At 24.3% G+C, this 18,722-nt stretch overlaps 2 protein-coding genes across 2 annotated transcripts; both read right to left on the bottom strand.

The window, feature by feature from the left end:
• Nucleotides 1-5,120: 5,120 nt before the first annotated feature.
• LOC122858778 (electron transfer flavoprotein-ubiquinone oxidoreductase, mitochondrial) lies at nt 5,121-12,751 on the bottom strand. Its single transcript, XM_044161916.1, has 7 exons — nt 12,562-12,751; nt 12,086-12,193; nt 11,368-12,023; nt 10,995-11,236; nt 10,294-10,688; nt 9,976-10,197; nt 5,121-5,388 (listed from the first exon to the last, which is right to left on the bottom strand). The coding sequence occupies exons 1-7, from the start codon at nt 12,593-12,595 to the stop codon at nt 5,225-5,227; spliced, it is 1,821 nt and encodes a 606-aa protein (XP_044017851.1). The 5' UTR covers nt 12,596-12,751; the 3' UTR covers nt 5,121-5,224.
• A 3,319-nt stretch (nt 12,752-16,070) lies between these two features.
• LOC122858777 (RIB43A-like with coiled-coils protein 2) lies at nt 16,071-18,503 on the bottom strand. Its single transcript, XM_044161915.1, has 7 exons — nt 18,120-18,503; nt 17,647-17,787; nt 17,278-17,441; nt 16,964-17,204; nt 16,658-16,885; nt 16,492-16,598; nt 16,071-16,281 (listed from the first exon to the last, which is right to left on the bottom strand). The coding sequence occupies exons 1-7, from the start codon at nt 18,240-18,242 to the stop codon at nt 16,140-16,142; spliced, it is 1,146 nt and encodes a 381-aa protein (XP_044017850.1). The 5' UTR covers nt 18,243-18,503; the 3' UTR covers nt 16,071-16,139.
• Nucleotides 18,504-18,722: the final 219 nt, after the last annotated feature.

The following is an 18,722-nucleotide window of genomic DNA, read 5'->3' as shown; positions in this document are numbered from 1 at the left end:
ATATTTTTTATTTTTTTATAAATATTCACTTTTAACTAATTTTAATTTAATTTTTTTTTTTGATTTACTTGAAAATTTATTACGAATTAATATGCATAAAAAAAAAACACAACTGAACGAATTTTTCAACAGCTTTATAAAGAGGTCATTAAGCAGACTAAAAAATAATTTAAAATCTGATTTTTTAAAACACCGAATATTTAGTAACACGAGATAAGTGAGTGATAAATTAATGGGTTTTTAATATTTTTTTTTTTTTACTAATGATTAAGTCATTAAACTCGAGCAACAAAAATAAATATATCTGAATGATTATTTATAAATATAAATATATAATAAATATGATAAAATATAGAAAAAATATTAATATATTATACTGACTATTAAATAATTCACTTGATTCAAAAATAAATTATTTATAAATTTAATTTTCTCCAAGCCTTGTATTTTATATAAACATTATTTTTCTTTTTTCTGCTGGATTTCTAAAAGATTAATAATTCATTCTTCGAATATCGAAGTGTACATTCAAAATAAAATATCTATTTCATGAGGCAAAAATTTACTTACAATTGTAGAAATAAATAAATCCATTGTATACGGCAAATAGGCAAAATATTTTATTTTTCTATTTTTAAAAATAGTGTACATCTAGATCAGAATATCAATATACTTTTGATGATTAAAATTAGACTTAAAAAATACCTTTGATCGCGCTAAAGATTTAAAAATATCATCACGATCTCCGAAAGATACATAAATGAATATTGGTTTTTCATGATATTTTGTTAATTCTAAAATTTCTGTGACAATTTTGAAAGTTACGTTTGTATTTCTAACATATAAAATTTTTAAATTTGGCAAATTTAAAAATAGTTTAATTACTGATGTATTGGTGATACAAGTGCAATTAGATAAATGCAAGTATTCACATTTTTCATAAGCTAAACATTGAACTGATTGATCAGTAATGAAGTCATTTTTTTCAAATTTATTTAAATTAAATTTTAGTGATTCTAATTGTTTTAAATTATTAAGTGCAATCATACCATTATCTGTTATATTTTTACCAATTATATCTAAATGTGCCAATTTTTTCGCATTATTACAAAGATTAATTAAAAAGTCATCTGTAACGCCACAATCATAATCAATATACAACGTCTCAAGATGTTGCAAATTCCCAATTGGATACATGTTGATTGTTTTATCAAACACTGGATGATTGTTCAGCCAGGAACACATGATTCTTAGATGTACCAAATTTTTAATTTCACCTATCGACTGGACTAATGACTGGCTTGGTTCAAAATTAATTAATTTTAATTTGTTCAAAGTGATCAATTGAGGTAGTACCTGAAAAACATAAATAAATTATTATTCATTAAACAATAAATGAATTTTTTTATTGCCATATAATAATATTTAAAAAATTTAAACTTACGGAAGCCAATGAATCTGGTAAGCCGAGATATTTTTCATTTTGATTACGTGAAAGACTTAACTCTTTCAAGGTTCTACGAACTTCTTCTAATGACTTGACTAAAGTCAAAGGTAGAGTTGAATTTTTACATTGCCAATGAATCCTCAGTACTTCAAGATGACACATGTTATGAAAAACATTTTCAAAATCTTGATTTTCAAATTCTTTGAATTGTAATAAAAGTTCTTTGAGGTTGCGACAATTAGTAGTAATAAATGGCATTATTTGCGAAAAAGGATATTCTTTTAGATTCAGATATTCAAGGTGAGATCCACAATGATTAATTAGGTATTTAAAATCATTTACTTTCTCATGTAATTTTTCATCAGAATAAGCTTTATCCTTTTTAAATCTATATGATTTACAGCAGGAATAGAAGAAATGATTCTGGTCATCTGTGCATACTGAAAAATTAATTAAATATCATCATTAGTATATTTAAAATATATGATATTATAAAGTTTATTTTATTTTATCATAAAAAATTAAAGTGTCGTTATATTCTTACTTTCTTTGAAACGTGGTTCACTAGCAAGTATTCCATCCCTTTCAAGCACCCACCAACAATATATATCCATTGCTTTATGTAAACGATTCATTTTGCATTTATCGAAATTATTATTTACTACATCTTTATTTTCATTGCTAATAGTAAAAATAGTAGCTCGATCAACACCAACATTGATATAATTGCGTTCATCTGCATAGTCATCGCCAAGAGGCTATAAGATAAAATATATTATTTATTTTATAAATTTGTCTTATTTTTTTCGTAATTTTTATAGCTAGAATTTATAAGTTTGACTACACAAATGACGTTATTCTTTATTTTAATTTGAATATTAATCAGCTGAAATAAATTTATTAATATATTACTCTGAAAACTTTTAATTTATTAATATTTAATACTGATGTACTGATGAATTGAATTTTTAATTTGGCTTTTTATTATTGATTATAAATTCTAATCAACAATAAATAATTGCATTAGCTAAAAACTTAATTAATTTGCAAATATTCACTTGATCTTGATACAATATACCTATATAAATTAAAACTTACTATTTTTTCCAGGTTTTGATGAATATTCATTGTATCTCTCGCACTATTTTCTATTTGTTATTTTCAGTTAAATAAAAATTTGATGAATAATTCTAATAACAAACACTAAATTTTAAAAATTTAATTGATAATATTTGATTATTATATATATGATTAATCTTTGCACCAATTTGTTCAACAGAAATAAATAAAATCAAGGTGTGACTAGTTACAACCTTTTGGAACCGCGTGCAGTACGTATATGAGCCCAGAATGCTGATTGCCAGATATGTGAGCGATGTGAGCTATGATAGTTTAAGTGAAAAAACTATAGTATATTTTTTTTTTTTAATGATAATAATCATGACTTATCAGCAATGAGTCATAGGCTATGACAAAATTGTATTCTGATTATAGACGTTGGTAAGTGTCACTTTTTTGGAAAAAAAAAAACCCAGCTCTTATCTTAAATTTATAATACTAACTATATTTATAAAATTGAAAATATTTTTTAAATTTATTTATATTTATTTGAAATAAATTTTTAAACAAACAATTATGATAATAAAATTATTTACAAATATCATCTTGAATTAAAATTGCTTTATGAGCTGCACGTTGAAGATATTTCTATATTTCGACATGATTTCGTAAGACTAAAATAAATACAAAATCTACTGATGATGATGATGAAGATGAAACTTATCGATCAAAAAAACATTAAATTTCGAAAAACAAAGACTCTGATACCAAGACATTTGAGGATACTGTTTCACCAGAAATAAAAAATAAAATAATTAAAAATATAAATAATTCAATTGCTGAAGAAGATGTTGATTCAATGTCAGGCACTGATAATGATGATGAAGATAGATGAATGATAAATTAATACGTTTCTAATATATATTTTTTTTTTTCTACTAATGATTAAGTTATTAAACTCGAGCAACAAAAATAAATATATCTAAATGAATATTTATAAATATAAATATATAATAAATATGATAAAATATAAAAAAAATATTAATATATTATACTGACTATCAAATAATTCACTTGATTCAAAAATAAATTATTTATAAATTTAATTTTCTCCAAGTCTCGTATTTTATATAAACATTATTTTTTTTTTTTTTTCCTGCTCTTCTGAAATATTAATAATTCATTCTTCGAATATCGAAGTGTACATTCAGAATAAGATATCTATTTCATGAGTCAAAAATTTATTATCATTTTATTTATTTTTATTACACCAAAGTAAATTCTAAAATAAATATATATATTGATTTTTTCAGAAGGAAAAGACATCCTTTTGAATATAAAAATAAAAATAAATAACTTAAATAATAATAATAATATAAATGTTGAACTTTAGTGTAACTTCTAGACGAATACTGATATTTGATGCACAAAGACACACAAAGACACCCTCAGTAACCTTGTATCCCTTGACAACCGAGGCTCCATCATGTCGTATCATTATATTTATTCTGCTATATAATTCAAATACATACTTAAATTATTTCTAAATTAAACACAATATACCAGATACTGTTGTCCAGTCAAAATATTATAATGCTTTTATTAAAATTGATTGTTTCAAAAAATAAAATTAAAATAAATAAAAAATATATGAAAATTAATTTTTAATCTAAAACAAAAAAGGTTTTTTTTTCATTCAATAATATTGACATGATTATTTTTTAAAAAATAACAAAAAGAAGTGAGTAAATCGATTGCTATTATTTTTAATAAATTGTTATCAACAAGTTGGTTGAATAAAACAATCAGATAACAAAAAAAATGATTTAGTAAATGATAGTAAATTTGTATTTAATTTTTTTGGAATAATTATCGAGTAAATATACCAATTATATTTAAAATCACACTGGGGAGAGATGGGGGTGCTGACACAATAATACAAATACATTTTAGTACAAAAAGTCCATATCAAAAAGCGGTGAACCATTATGTTTGATTACTTTTCCAACGAGGGAGTATGGTTTTTCATGTGAACAAAATTATATTGAGCATATGTGACATGTTCTTCATTTTCATTTTCATAAAATAACTTTTGATTTGTATAATAATGTTATTTTATAGTTGACTAATGTTCATAATATTTTTTTATAATTTTTAAAATTCTATATAAACTTTCCACACAGTTGTTTAATAAATAAAAGAATTTTTTTTTATTTTGTAAATGAATTTTTAATTTAGATAACAATTTATTATAAAATATATATTTTTTTTTTATATAAATATAATTATTAAAAAATATTGTCGCATTTTTTTTAACATAATTCCAAAGTTGTAAATATTTATAACAATTATTTAAACATATTTAAATATAATAATATAAGCCAAAAAGAAAAATTAATTATACAAAGGCACTTGTTAATTAACATTGATTAAATAATAAAAAATAATTTTATCGAGAAATATACTAAAGTCTTGCATTGATTGGCTTGCAATTAATTATCAGTTTGAACTGTTAACTGATAAATTAAAATAAAGAATAAAGATAATCGATATGAATATTTGATAAAGGAGTATTTTAATTGTGTTAAATTTAAAAAAAAATTAGAACAAAAGACTTGATAAACCTTGGATGATTGATGAATAATTAAGATACTAAAAATGATAGATAGGATTTTAAGAATGGAAAGGAAAAAAATATAATGATAATTGGAATATTGATTACATTCCATTGTAAGCTGGTCCACCACCACCCTCTGGAACGACCCAATTAATATTTTGACTTGGGTCTTTGATATCGCAGGTCTTACAGTGAATGCAATTTTGAGCATTTATTTGTAATCTTTGACCATCACCATTTTCAAGTGGTACATATTCATAGACACCTGAAAAAAAAAAATAATAATAAATAATGATATACAAAGAATAATTAACTATAGCTAATGATTATTTTAATTTTATAAATTTAAAATAAAAATTCTATGTGAATTTTATTGAATTTATTTTGTTAATTTATTTAATGTAAATTTCTTTTTTTTTTTTTTTATAATTCACAAGGTAATTATGAACGAGACAACATAAAATAATTGCATGTTTTATATTTTTATAATAGTTTTGAAAAAAAAAACAATGTAGAAAAAAAAAAAATAATAATTAAAATTAAAAGAGAAAAATAAAATAATATATAAAATTAATTGCAAGTATTTTTTTTTTTTTTTTAATTTCAATATTGCCTGGGGAAATAGTGAGAAGTATTTATCAGAAATTCGCGTGCAACTGTCATATATTTCATTATTGAAATATCCACTAAAAAAAAAAAAAAATAATCTTAATTTTTTTTTTTTAAATAAAATAAAAAAAATAATAATATAAAATAATTTTTTTTTACTTGTTAGATACTTTGTTGAATTTTATTTTTATATTTATTTATTGCACTATTATTTTCTTCAAATAAAAAATGCAATTTCGAAATTTTATATTGTAAATTTTTTTTTTTTTTGAATCTAAATCAAAAAAAAATAAATGAAAAATATTGTTAAAATTTTTATTTCATTATAATAAGAAATTTTATTGGTGTTATAATATTTTTTTGAAAAAACTTTTCAATTTTTTTTTTTATAGTCCAAATGATGTAGTGTATAGAATTTTTTTTTTTTTTTTTCTAGCCAATTGTGCTTGGTTCTGAGTTCTGAACAGTGGTCACCATGGGTCACGTATTCAATGAATCTGGTAAGCCGTAAAATTCCAGTCCATAAAATCCACAATGTACATTGTGTTTTAACTATATATATTACAAAGTATAACTATCCATCTATCCAACCAACAACAGAACAGCTGAAAATTCATTTTCCTCAACAGTTTATCTGCGTTACGATTCTTGGTATCATGTAGTATTTTACAAAGCTCATGAAACACTAGAATTTACACCACAATATACAACACACTTAAATAACCAACCATTATATTTATCTTAGCTACTAAATTAATTTTAGTAAACTCAAAATATTTAAAAATAATATATGAAATAAATTTTTACTATTATCATGGTATTTATAATTTTAAAAAATATAAATTTTTTAGTTTTTCATTTAATTTATTTTTCTTCACATAGTTAAATTAATTAATTAAAATATATTTTATAAATTGTAAATAATAAAGTTTGATAAATTAATTTTATAAATATTTAAAATTTAATGGAAATGTTATTGCAAATTCTAGATAGAAAAACGAAATGCGAATCGAATACTTTTCCAAGTCGACAACAAATCTCAATTGAAAATTATCTTTTAAAACTATTTGGAAATAAAAAAATCTCATGTATATAACAACGAATAAAATACGTACATCTTGTAGAGTTTTACAATTCTACAATCGAACTTTTGTAGCATTCTATATGTAGTTAAAGATAAACTCAAGTTTCTAGAACTCTATTTTTCTTGATACCAATTTATTGCAGTTGGTCGTTTTATTTTTCCAAGAAATTACTCGAAAATGAGACAGGAAATACAAAAAAAAATTTCGATAAAAATAAATTAATTAACTTGAAGCTGTTATTATGTTTTTTTTGTGTATTTTGATTGATATTTAGAAAAAAAATTACTTAAAAGTTTTAAAGAATATACTGGCAAACGTCAGCAAAGTGCTTGGCGCATTAAAAATCCGGGAGAAATCATTTTTCAAAGAAAAATAAAATTAATTGACCTGAAGTTAGAAGTCACTGATTTTTTTTATTTTTAAATGTTATTTTTTGTTTAATTGAGCACTATAAAAACTTTACAAATTACTTGATAATAAAAAAAGATAAAAAAGAGTATCATAAGTAAAAAAAAAAAAAATGTTTTAAAAATTTGTTTATAACTGAATTTGAATTTTCTAATTTAATTTTTAAATAAATTTTCTTTCGATAATTATAAATCAGTTTGAATTAATTTTCGTAGTGAATTATTTATGAGGAATATATGTCTAGTATTAAAATTGAATACATATCTCCATGACCACATTAAATTATCAGAATAAATAATTGATTGATAAATTGAAATTTCAAAAAGCCACATATATATTTATTGCATAGCATGAGAAAATATTTAACGATAGGTTCGAAAAGGCTCGAATGTTGGTTGTACTTGGTCCGGGGTCGTCTAGCCGCGAGGGGTTCATCCGGGTAACCTCAGGTTCAAGGACATTACAATCGATAAAACTCCCTCTCTAGTTTTTCATTTTACTCGCTCTTTTTCCGGCACGAACATCGGGATAGAAAAGTATATATGACTGGATTATAGATATACTTGAAAAAAGATTCAAAGTCAAAATACTCGATAATATTTTTATCAAATGGAAAAACTTTTGATGGATATTACATTCGTCAGTTTATTACAATTGTCATAAGTGAATTCAAAGTTTAAATTCAATTTTATTGAATTTGATAATAAATCTTTATTTTTTTATTTTAATTTTATAGATCAAAAATTCTTGGAAAATATTGAATTTATGATAAATTGGTTTGAAAATATAATAATGAAATAACATATTATTTATTTTATTGATTTTTATTTTTAAATTTACTTTAAAATTGTTTGATCTATGAAATGAAAAATAAAATTTGTAATATTGAGATGACAGCCTTTGACTCCTATATAATAAATTATTATTTAAATAGAGCTATCCTTGTAATTTTTTTTTTATTACATTGTCAAAGACCTGAGCTGGTTTAGGTAAAAAGATGGGAATTTTTGAAATAGTCAAAGAGGGGTAAGGGGTGGATTTTAATTGTTTTTAATTTTTTTGACAATGATGGGGTTGAGCTATCCTCGCCATTTTTTTTTTAGACTATCTTAGGTCTTAGACAATTTAATAAAAAAAAAATAACGAGAATAGCTTAACTCTATCATAGCCAAAAAAATTAAAAACCCTTAAAATCGACTTCCTACCCCTTTTCGACCGTTTCAAAAATTATAATTTTTTTTTCTTACTCATCTTAGACCATAAACAATTTAATGAAAAAAAAATTATGCGGATAGCTCACTTTTATCATAGCCAAAAAAATTAAAAACAATTAAAATCCACCCCCTACCCTCCTTTGACAATTTCAAAAATTATAATTTTTTTTTCTCACTTATCTTAGACCATAAACAATTTAATGAAAAAAAAATTACGAGGATAGCTCACCTCTATCATAGCCAAAAAAATTAAAAACAATTAAAATCTACCCCCTACCCCCTTTCGACCATTTCAAAAATTCTTATTCTTCCCCCAAACTAGCTTAGGTCACCACACTTAACATGAGGCACTACCGTGCCTCTCGATGAGACATTCTTATATTTTTTTTATTGAGTTAATTTAATTGGTTATTTTATTGATAATTTTTTGTATTTATTATTTTTGAAGATGCACTTGTTTAGCAGATTAAAATGTAGATTATTATTATTCTTCATATATTTTTATTAATATTTGATAAAATAATCTAAGTTTATTATTTTTTTTTTTTTGGGTAGAATCAAAAGGCCACTGTTATAATTAGATAAATAAATAAATAAAAAGAAAATGTTTATTAGAAAATAAAATTGAAAAAATAAATAAATACCTCGTGCAAAAAGCTGTCTATTGATATTTTTTTAAATTAATCCGTCTTTTAATAAAAAACCAATTTTTATTTGTTAAAAATTTTATAAATTTTATTCATAAAATAATATGAAAAATGAATAATTATATATTGTTTTTTGCCATTAAAAATTTGTAAGCTTAACCAAGCGCTTAACGATGCTATTGGGATTTCGAAATTTTTCAGTTGATGATCATCATGGGAATTCGACATTGGAAAAAATTCAAAATGTGAGCATCATAAATTTGATTAATGCAAAGTATAATTTTTTTTCAACAATTGATTTACGTTGAACAATTTAAATCCCACCGACAATCTGTCGTATAGTATGACTAAACTCAAACTGTCGGGGACAATCGAACGTGAGTCGAGAAATTTCTATTCGCACGAATAAATGGCAATCGACATTGTGATTAATGGAAACGATAAAACCAACTACCTGCAAGCTCGCAATTTTATCTTTTTCTTTTATTTCAATTCATTCATTTATTTTTTTTTCTTTCTTTCATTTTCACGCTCTCAATCAAACGAGATCTCTTACTTTATCTTCTCCAAGTATTGAAAATAACTGACATAAAAAAATAGAATAAAAAAAAAAAAAACAATTGTTGGATAAAAATACCTAGGACAAAGATATTGTCATTGAAAAAAATAAAAATAAATTTCTGATTGAAGTAACAATAATAAGTAGATAGAATAAAAATCCCCAAGAGTCAGGCACTTGATATCATCACGAGAAAAAGGTGAAATATGAAATAAAATAAATAAAAATATTACTGACCTTTTTTTTGTATAATACTACAAAAGATTTGAAAGCTCAATTTACGTATGATAATGAAAAGATAAAATAGTACGATAAGAGTTATTCACTCACCAGCTGGACAAAATCGACCCTCTGGACCGTCATAAATTGCTAAATTTTTTTTAACAGGAACTGTATCATCCATGAGAGTCAAATGAGGTGGTTGATCACCTTCATGATTTGTTCCTGTCAATGCAACAGACGATAACAAATCAAATGATATTTTATTGTCTGGTTTTGGATATTCAATTGGTACACATTGTGCTGCAGGTTTAAGTTTTGTATGATCAGCACCTAAAAAATTAAAATTAAATTCAACATTTAATCTTCTAAATTAAATAAATAATCTAAAAGTTATTGATGGATTTTTAAATTGAAAATTAGGCTCACCTCCATGTGAAAGAGTCCAAGGTTCTTTACCTCCAACCAACATGGAAAAACCAGAATACATCATACCACCATAAAGACCAAGACTTGTATGAAAACTTGGTCTAAAATTTCTAACAGCTTTTAGCTCTTTCCATATCCAACTATTTTTTAATTTTTCTGTATAATCCTTTGGCTCAATACCAAGTGTTTTTGATGAATTTTTTTCACAATCAATAATTGATTCAACAGCACTTTCAGCAGCTAACATACCACTTTTCATTGCATTATGAACACCTTTTATTTTTGGTACATTTAGAAAACCAGCTGAACAACCAACTAAACAACCACCAGGAAATTGTAATTTTGGTATACATTGGAAACCTCCTTCAACTAGAGCTCTTGCACCATAAGCAATTCTGTCAACAACAGAAATAAATAAAAACAAAAAAATAATTATAATATCTATTTTTTACGTATTTAATTAAAATAAACTTTTTAATTATTTTAAATTAAAAATATCAGCTAGTAGTTGGTTACAAAATTACTTTTATAAAAAATAATCAAATAACTTTTCACAAGCATTAATTAAGTTTTTTTTTTTTGCTATAAATTTTCTGTTAAACAAATGAGTTTTTAATTTAGAATGAGTTATTCCAAATTGCTTTTTTTTTTCTTCTTCTTTTTAAATAGAAATAAGTATTAAAAAAGTTTGATAAAATTACCTTTTACCACCTTCAAATGTTGATCGTATTGAAGGATGTTGTTTGAATCTTTGAAATTCTTTGAATGGATGCAAGTATGGATTGGTGTAATCTAAACCAACAACAAAACCAACAGCAACTAAAGGAGTCTCTTCATCAAGATGATAGAGAAATGAACCACCATATGTATTTTTATCTAGTGGCCAACCAACTGTGTGTTCAACTGCACCAGGTCGATGTTTATCTGCTTGAATTTCCCATACCTAAATTAATTATTTATCTAATTAATGCTCTTCAATCTAACTTTACACTTAAATTAAATTTTGCTAAATTTATTTTACAAGATAATTAATTAAACAACAAAACTTTTATAATGATAAAAAATATTAATTACCTCTTTGAGACCAATTCCATAACTTTGTGGTTCACAATTAGATCTTAAATTTAATTGTTTTGATACTTGTTTTGTCAAATGTCCATGACAACCTTCAGCAAATATTGTACATTTAGCATGTAATTCCATTCCACGTTCAAATACTTCTTTTGGTGATCCATCTTTAGCAATACCCACGTCATTTGTTGCAATACCCTTAACAGATCCATCTTCATGATAAAGTATTTCTGATGCAGCATAACCAGGATATATTTCAACTCCAGCAGCTTCAGCTTGTTCACCAAGCCAAGTAACAACATGTCCTAGTCTAACAATATAATTACCATGATTATACATTGGCATACCTTTTAAAATTGGTACAGATATTCTTCCTTTTTCACTTAATATTGCAAATTTATCTTCAGTCACTGGAGTTTTTAATGGTGCACCAAGTTCTTTCCAATTTGGAAATAATTCTTCTAATGCTATTGGATCAATACATGCACCACTTAATATATGACCACCAACTGTTGATGATTTTTCAACTAGTGTTACACGTAATTCTTTGCCTAATTTTTCACCAAGCATTTTTGCTTTTATTGCTGCTGACATTCCAGCTGGTCCACCACCAATAATTAATATATCAGTTTCATCAACAAATCTTTCCATATTTACATCTAAAAAAATTTAAATATAATTTATTATTATTTATTTTTTATATTTGTTGATTATGTTATACCTTTCCATCTTGAATCTGTCTCTCGAGGAACAACTGTATAATGTGTAGTAATTTTTGGAAATGCTGTTTCTGAATAACATCTCTTTGATACTTGATGTACTCTTTGAACTGAAATATGAAAATAATTGACTCACAAATACAATGAATAATCAATTGAATAATTTTAAAACTTTGCTCTGTTATGTAATTGTTTACTTCTGTGAATATTCATGAACATTTTTTGTCTTTTTTTTTGTTATTGCTTTATGCTAATGGGGATGAAAACAAATTTGATAGTCCAGCTGATAACAGGAGACTATAAAATTGTAAAAAAAAGTACAAAAATATTATAAAGCAAATCGTAAAATATTATTTATTTACAGTTCTATGAGACTAATGACAATTAATCGAGCAAAGTCCAATATTTAAAAAAAAATATATATAAATTATCTACATGAAAAATATTGACATAAATGAATTATGTTTTACATTCTTACCAAGTTTGGAAGTACGTAATGTAAAAAAAGCCATATTTACACACTGGCAACCCACAGCTTTTGCACTACTTGTAAAAACAATAATAATTTATTTGTTGATACGTCAGCAACAACAAGCAACAACAATAACTTTATCACAGCATTCAATGACAACAATCAATTTATGTCAAGAAATGACAAGCAAAGAAGAAACGCATCATATTATTGACTTTAATAAAATAGAGATGGCGCTATGCGTAATTTCTTGTGTTCAATTGTTGGTAACAATTAATAAAAGTTCACCGACTATTGGCAATATAACACACAGCTAGTAATTAATTAATTCTTTGAAAATTAGATATTTGAGATTTATTTGAGAAGAAAAAAATAATCATTTAACAATAACCATTTAATTATAAATTTTAATTAATTACAGGGTTTAATTTAGATGATATTAAAATAGCTCTCTCTCTAATGAGCTCTCTCCAACTATTCTCTTGGTAAACTATAATTTCGTTTAAAATTTTCTATCTTCAATTTATTAATTTGTTTGTCGAAATATAAAAATATCTTCAACGTGCAGCTCATAAAGCAATTTTAATTCAAGATGATATTTGGAGATAATTTAATTATTATGATTGTTTGTTTAAAAATTTATTTCAAATAAATATAAATAAATTTAAAAAATATTTTCAATTTTACAACTATAGTTAGTATTATAAATTTAAGATAAGAGCTGGGTTTTTTTTTTTTTTTTTTTTCGAAAAAGTGACAGTCACCAACGTCTATATAGTCAGAATACAATTTTGTCATAGCCTATGACTCATAGGTGATAAGCCATGATTATTATCATTAACAAAAATAAAATATACTATAGTTTTTTCATTTAGACTATCATAGCTTACATATCTGGCTATCGGCATTCTGGGCTCATATACGTACTGCACGCGGTTCCGAAAGGTTGTAACTGGTCACAACTTAATTTTATTTATTTCTGTCGAATAAATTGGTGCAAAGATCAACAATCTTTATAATAATCAAGTATTTTCAATTAAATTTTTAAAATTTAGTATTTGTTATTGGAATTATTTATCAAATTTTTATTTAACTGAAAATAACAAATAGAAAATAGTGCTGAAGATACAATGAATACTCCCCAAATCCTGAAAAAAATAGTAAGTTTTAATTTATATATATTGTATCAAGATCAAGTGAATATTCGCAAATTAATTAAGTTTTTAGCTAATGCAGCTATTTATTGTTCATTATAATTTATTATCAATAATAAAAAGTTAAATTAAAAATTCAATTCATCAGTACATCAGTATTAAATATTAACAAATTAAAAGTTTTTAAAGTAATATATTAATAAATTTATTTCAGATGATTAATATTCAAATTAAAATAAAGAATAACGTCATTAATGTAGTCAAATTTGTAAATTCTAGCTATAAAAATTACGAAAAAAATAAGACAAATTTATGAAATAAATAATATATTTTTTTTATTTTATAGCCTCTTGACGATGACAATGAAGATACACGCAATTATGTCAATATTGGTATTGATCGATTTCCTGTTTTTACTAGTTTTGATAAACATAAAGATGTCGTAAATAATAATTCCGATAAATGCGAGATGAATCGTTTACATGAAGCAATGGATGTGTATTGTTGGTATGTGCTTGAAAGGGATGGAATATTGGCTAGTGAACCACGACTCAAAAAAAGTAAGAATATAACACCTTAATTTTTTATGATAAAAAAAAAAAAAAACTTTGTAATATATGGTTTAAATATACTAATGATGATATTTAATTAATTTTTCAGTATGCACAGATGAGCAAAATCATTTCTTCTATTCCCGCTGTAAATCATATAGATTTAAAAAGGATAAAGCTCATTCTGATGATAAATTACATGAAAAAGTAAATGATTTTAAATACCTAATTAATCATTGTGGATCTCACCTTGAATATCTGAATCTAAAAGAATATCCTTTTTCGCAAATAATGCCATTTATTATTACTAATTGTCGCAACCTCAAAGAACTTTTATTACAATTCAAAGAATTTGAAAATCAAGATTTTGAAAATGTTTTTCATAACATGTGTCATCTTGAAGTACTGAGGATTCATTGGCAATGTAAAAATTCAACTCTACCTTTGACTTTAGTCAAGTCATTAGAAGAAGTTCGTAGAACCTTGAAAGAGTTAAGTCTTTCACGTAATCAAAATGAAAAATATCTCGGCTTACCAGACTCATTGGCTTTCGTAAGTTTAAATTTTTTAAATATTATTATATGACAATAAAAAATTTCATTTATTTTTCAATAAATAATAACTTATTTATTTTTCAGGTATTTCCTCAATTAATCACTTTGAATAAATTGAAATTAATTAATTTTGAACCAAGCCAGTCATTAGTCCAGTCGATAGGTGAAATAAAAAATTTGGTACATCTAAGAATCATGTGTTCCTGGCTGAACAATCATCCAGTGTTTGATAAAACAATCAACATGTATCCAATTGGGAATTTGCAACATCTTGAGACCTTGTATATTGATTATGATTGTGGCGTTACAGATAAATCTTTAATTAATCTTTGTAATAATGCTAGAAATTTGACGCATTTAGATATAATTGGTAAAAATATAACAGATAATGGTATGATTGCACTTAATAATTTAAAACAATTAGAATCACTGAAATTTAATTTAAATGAATTAGAAAAAAATGACTCTATCACTGATCAATCAGTTCAATGTTTAGCTTTTGAAAAATGTGAATACTTGCATTTATCTAATTGCATTTGTATCACCAATACATCAGTAGTTAAACTATTTGAAAATTTGCCAAATTTAAAAATTTTATATGTTAGAAATACAAACGTAACTTTCAAAATTGTCACAGAAATTATAGAATTAACAAAAGATCATAAAAAACCAATATTTGTTTATGTATCTTTTGAAGATCGTGATGATATTTTTAAATCATTAGCGCTATCAGATGTTTTTTTCAAGTCTAATTTTAATCATCAAAAATATATCGATATACTGATCTAAATATACACTATTTTTAAAAATAGAAAAATAAAATATTTCGCCTGTTTGCCGTATATTTATAATCAATGTTTTCTTGTAAAAAAAAATAAAAAAGCTACAATGATTCGTTAAAATTATGTCTAAATATGTTCTTAAAATAAAAATCACTAAAAATTCTATAAGACTAATCACATTCAATTATTACATAGCATCGAGCAAAGTCCAGTATTTGTTGATACGTCAGCAACAACAAGCATCAACAATAACTTTATCACAGCATTCAATGACAACAATCAATTCATGTCAAGAAACGCATCATATTATTGACCTTAATAAAATAATTAGAGATGGCTCTATGCATATTTTCTTGTGTTCAATTGTTGGTAAAATAATTGATAAAAGTTCACCAACTACTGGCAAAATAACACACGATTAATAACTAATTGATCCTTGAAAAGTTAGATAATCATTTAGCTGAATAAATTGTGTAAATATATTTCCATGATTTTATTAAATTAAAAACATACAAATTTCATGATTTCAAATGTCAATAAACTTTAACGAGCAGTGTTATTAAATTGATCAAAAAAATCAGGCATATGTTCACGTTTGTAAATGTTTTTATTAAGATAATCTTGACGTGATTTTTGTTCCTCAGCAAGACGCATATTTTCTTCAGCAATTTGCTTACTTATTTGTCTGTAAAATTTAAAATAAATTTAATTAATAATTATCACTATTTAACCTAGTTATTTTTATATTTTTATATTTGATAAGATATAGTGTCCAGACGAACAAGTGTTTTTTCATTTAATAATATTTATTTTTACATCTAATTATCCGAGCATGCAACAGTATTTTTTTTTTTTTTTTTATCAAAAGATTATTAATTATTTTTATTATACTTACAATTTTTTAAAATCCAAATCACGTTGATAAAATTCAGCAGCTTGTGCATTAGATCTCATAAGATCATCCCATTTTTTATTAATATTTTTTTCTTCATTTTTAATTTTCTAAAAATAACAATAAATTAATTATTATTAATTGCTATTTTTAATGATAAATTAATTACTTTTATTTGTTCCATTTGTTGTGCTTGTTCATTCCATATATTTTTTAATTCATCACTAGTCATTCCTTTGTAACGATCAGCAAGTGGTTTATTAGGACCACGAATGCTATTAGCTTGTTCTTTGGCTTCAGTTAAAAAATCACCAGTAACATGATTATAAATTTCAGCACGTTTATCTTCCTCGTCTTTTATATTCTCAAATCGTTTACGATCTTCTTGTTCTTCTGCCTGCAACATAACATCAAGTAAAAAAAAAATTTTTCAACCAACAAACTTTAAATCAACAAAAAAATAAATTTAATTTACAAGTCTTTGATTAAATTGTGCAACAGCTTCATTTAAATGTCGTTGACAATTTTTTTCCATAATATCAAGTGTAATTGCACGTCTATCTCTTGATACAACTGCATTGTCATATGATTCATCAGCATACTGACGTTCACGTTCACTAGCACGTCGTTCATGTACTTGCTGCATCAACCAAGCTTGCATTTGTTCTTTTTGCAATTTAAGTCTTTCAGCTTGATTAATATCTTCACCTTCAAATCTTTCAAAAAAAATTATTATCAACATTATTTTCAATGCGCAAATTAATTTTATATTTCATTTTAATTCATTACTTTTGAGCTGAAGAAAGTCCAATTCGAGGATCATCATCATCAACCCTAGCTGGTAGAGATTTTTTTAATTGATCTGGATCATTCAAATCAAAATCACGTGTATCTTCAGGACGTTGATAAATCTTACGGTAATCATTGAGCTCTTTTATTTTACATCTTTGGGCCTTTAAATTAATTTTCATTTCAATTATTAGCTGTTTATTTATATTTAATTTTTTCTATTATATGTTAATTAATTTACTTTGAGACGCTAAAATTATATTAAAAATTTCTTTATTTTATTAACAATATTTAAATATTTTGAAATTATTTTTAATATAATTTTAGGAAAATTAATGTTAATATTATTTAATTTAAAAATATTGTCACCTCATTTTTACGATTTTCTAGTAACAATGCTAATTGACTGCTGCGCACAAGTGCCTCATCCATTCGCCATTCTTTTTCTTTTTCAAGCTGACGTAAAGTCTGTTTTTCAATAATTTGCTTGTCCAGGAATTCCTTATCTATCTGTAACACAAATATCAAAATCAATATAGCTAAATAATACTACGTTGGTGTATTTATTTTTTCTTTGAAAAAATTCTTGGCCACATGACAGAAATGGATCCTTTCCTGGTTGTCTTTAATATCAAGTTTTGTTTTTAATTTTTTTTTCTCATCATTATCAAGTACGCAGTTTATTTTATCACATCTCAATTTTTAAGTATCAATAAACTATTTATGAAGAAAAAAAAAAAAAATTCACTTAAATATCATAAAAATCTAAGCAGCAAGTTGGATAGTAAAAAAATAATAAAAAATATGAAAATAACAATGAAAAAAATAATAGCTAAGCTTACTCCAATACGTCGTGTTCGTGGATTGAAAATTCTTAATTTTCTTGCTTCATCAATTTGACGTTTGTGTTCAATACGAGCTGCGACCTTGAGATCTTCGGGTGTAGTCATTTGGAACTTGAACATTTTTTACTATTATCACCACTATTATTTTTATTCTATTTTTATTATCACACAATAGCCAAAGAATTACAACATATATATATATTTTTTTTTATTTATTTTTGTAGCCTTCAGATATTAAAAAAAGTTGGTTTGTTTTTAAAATTGATATCATAATATTGATATCACATAAATGTGAGAAAAGAATTTAATCATTTGTCATAATGAGTGACCGGAAATGGAGCACAAAACGACTAGATTATTCGTAGAAATGTCAGACGATATGAATTTTTTTTTTTTTTTTAATAACAAATTTTAACAATATACAACTCAGGTTACCATGGTGAGTTTTAATTCACCATGGCGCTTTCATTCAAACAATTTCCAAACATTTTTTTAATCATTTACTCATATTTATCAGCACAAACGTAGTACTATTGTTGATAAATAATTTTTTTATCAATGCAAAGTACATTTAAAAAACATTGAAAAAATAAAAATAAT

The sequence above is a fragment of the Aphidius gifuensis genome, linkage group LG6, assembly GCF_014905175.1.
Source record: "Aphidius gifuensis isolate YNYX2018 linkage group LG6, ASM1490517v1, whole genome shotgun sequence".
In the NCBI taxonomy this organism is placed as follows: domain Eukaryota; kingdom Metazoa; phylum Arthropoda; class Insecta; order Hymenoptera; family Braconidae; genus Aphidius; species Aphidius gifuensis.
This window is presented reverse-complemented; position numbering and strand designations above follow the sequence as displayed.

What these genes read in the sequence shown, in the direction of transcription:
- LOC122858777 (XM_044161915.1), bottom strand. Translation starts at nt 18,242, where the DNA reads ATGTTCAAGTTCCAAATGACTACACCCGAAGATCTCAAGGTCGCAGCT. An exon ending in CACGAACACGACGTATTGGA is followed by an intron (nt 17,788 to 18,119) that starts GTAAGCTTAGCT and finishes TTTGTGTTACAG; the next exon opens with ATAGATAAGGAATTCCTGGA. An exon ending in GATTTGGATTTTAAAAAATT is followed by an intron (nt 16,282 to 16,491) that starts GTAAGTATAATA and finishes TAAATTTTACAG; the next exon opens with ACAAATAAGTAAGCAAATTG.
- LOC122858778 (XM_044161916.1), bottom strand. Translation starts at nt 12,595, where the DNA reads ATGGCTTTTTTTACATTACGTACTTCCAAACTTG. An exon ending in ACATTTGAAGGTGGTAAAAG is followed by an intron (nt 10,689 to 10,994) that starts GTAATTTTATCA and finishes TGTTGTTGACAG; the next exon opens with AATTGCTTATGGTGCAAGAG. An exon ending in GGGTCGATTTTGTCCAGCTG is followed by an intron (nt 5,389 to 9,975) that starts GTGAGTGAATAA and finishes TTTTTTTTTCAG; the next exon opens with GTGTCTATGAATATGTACCA.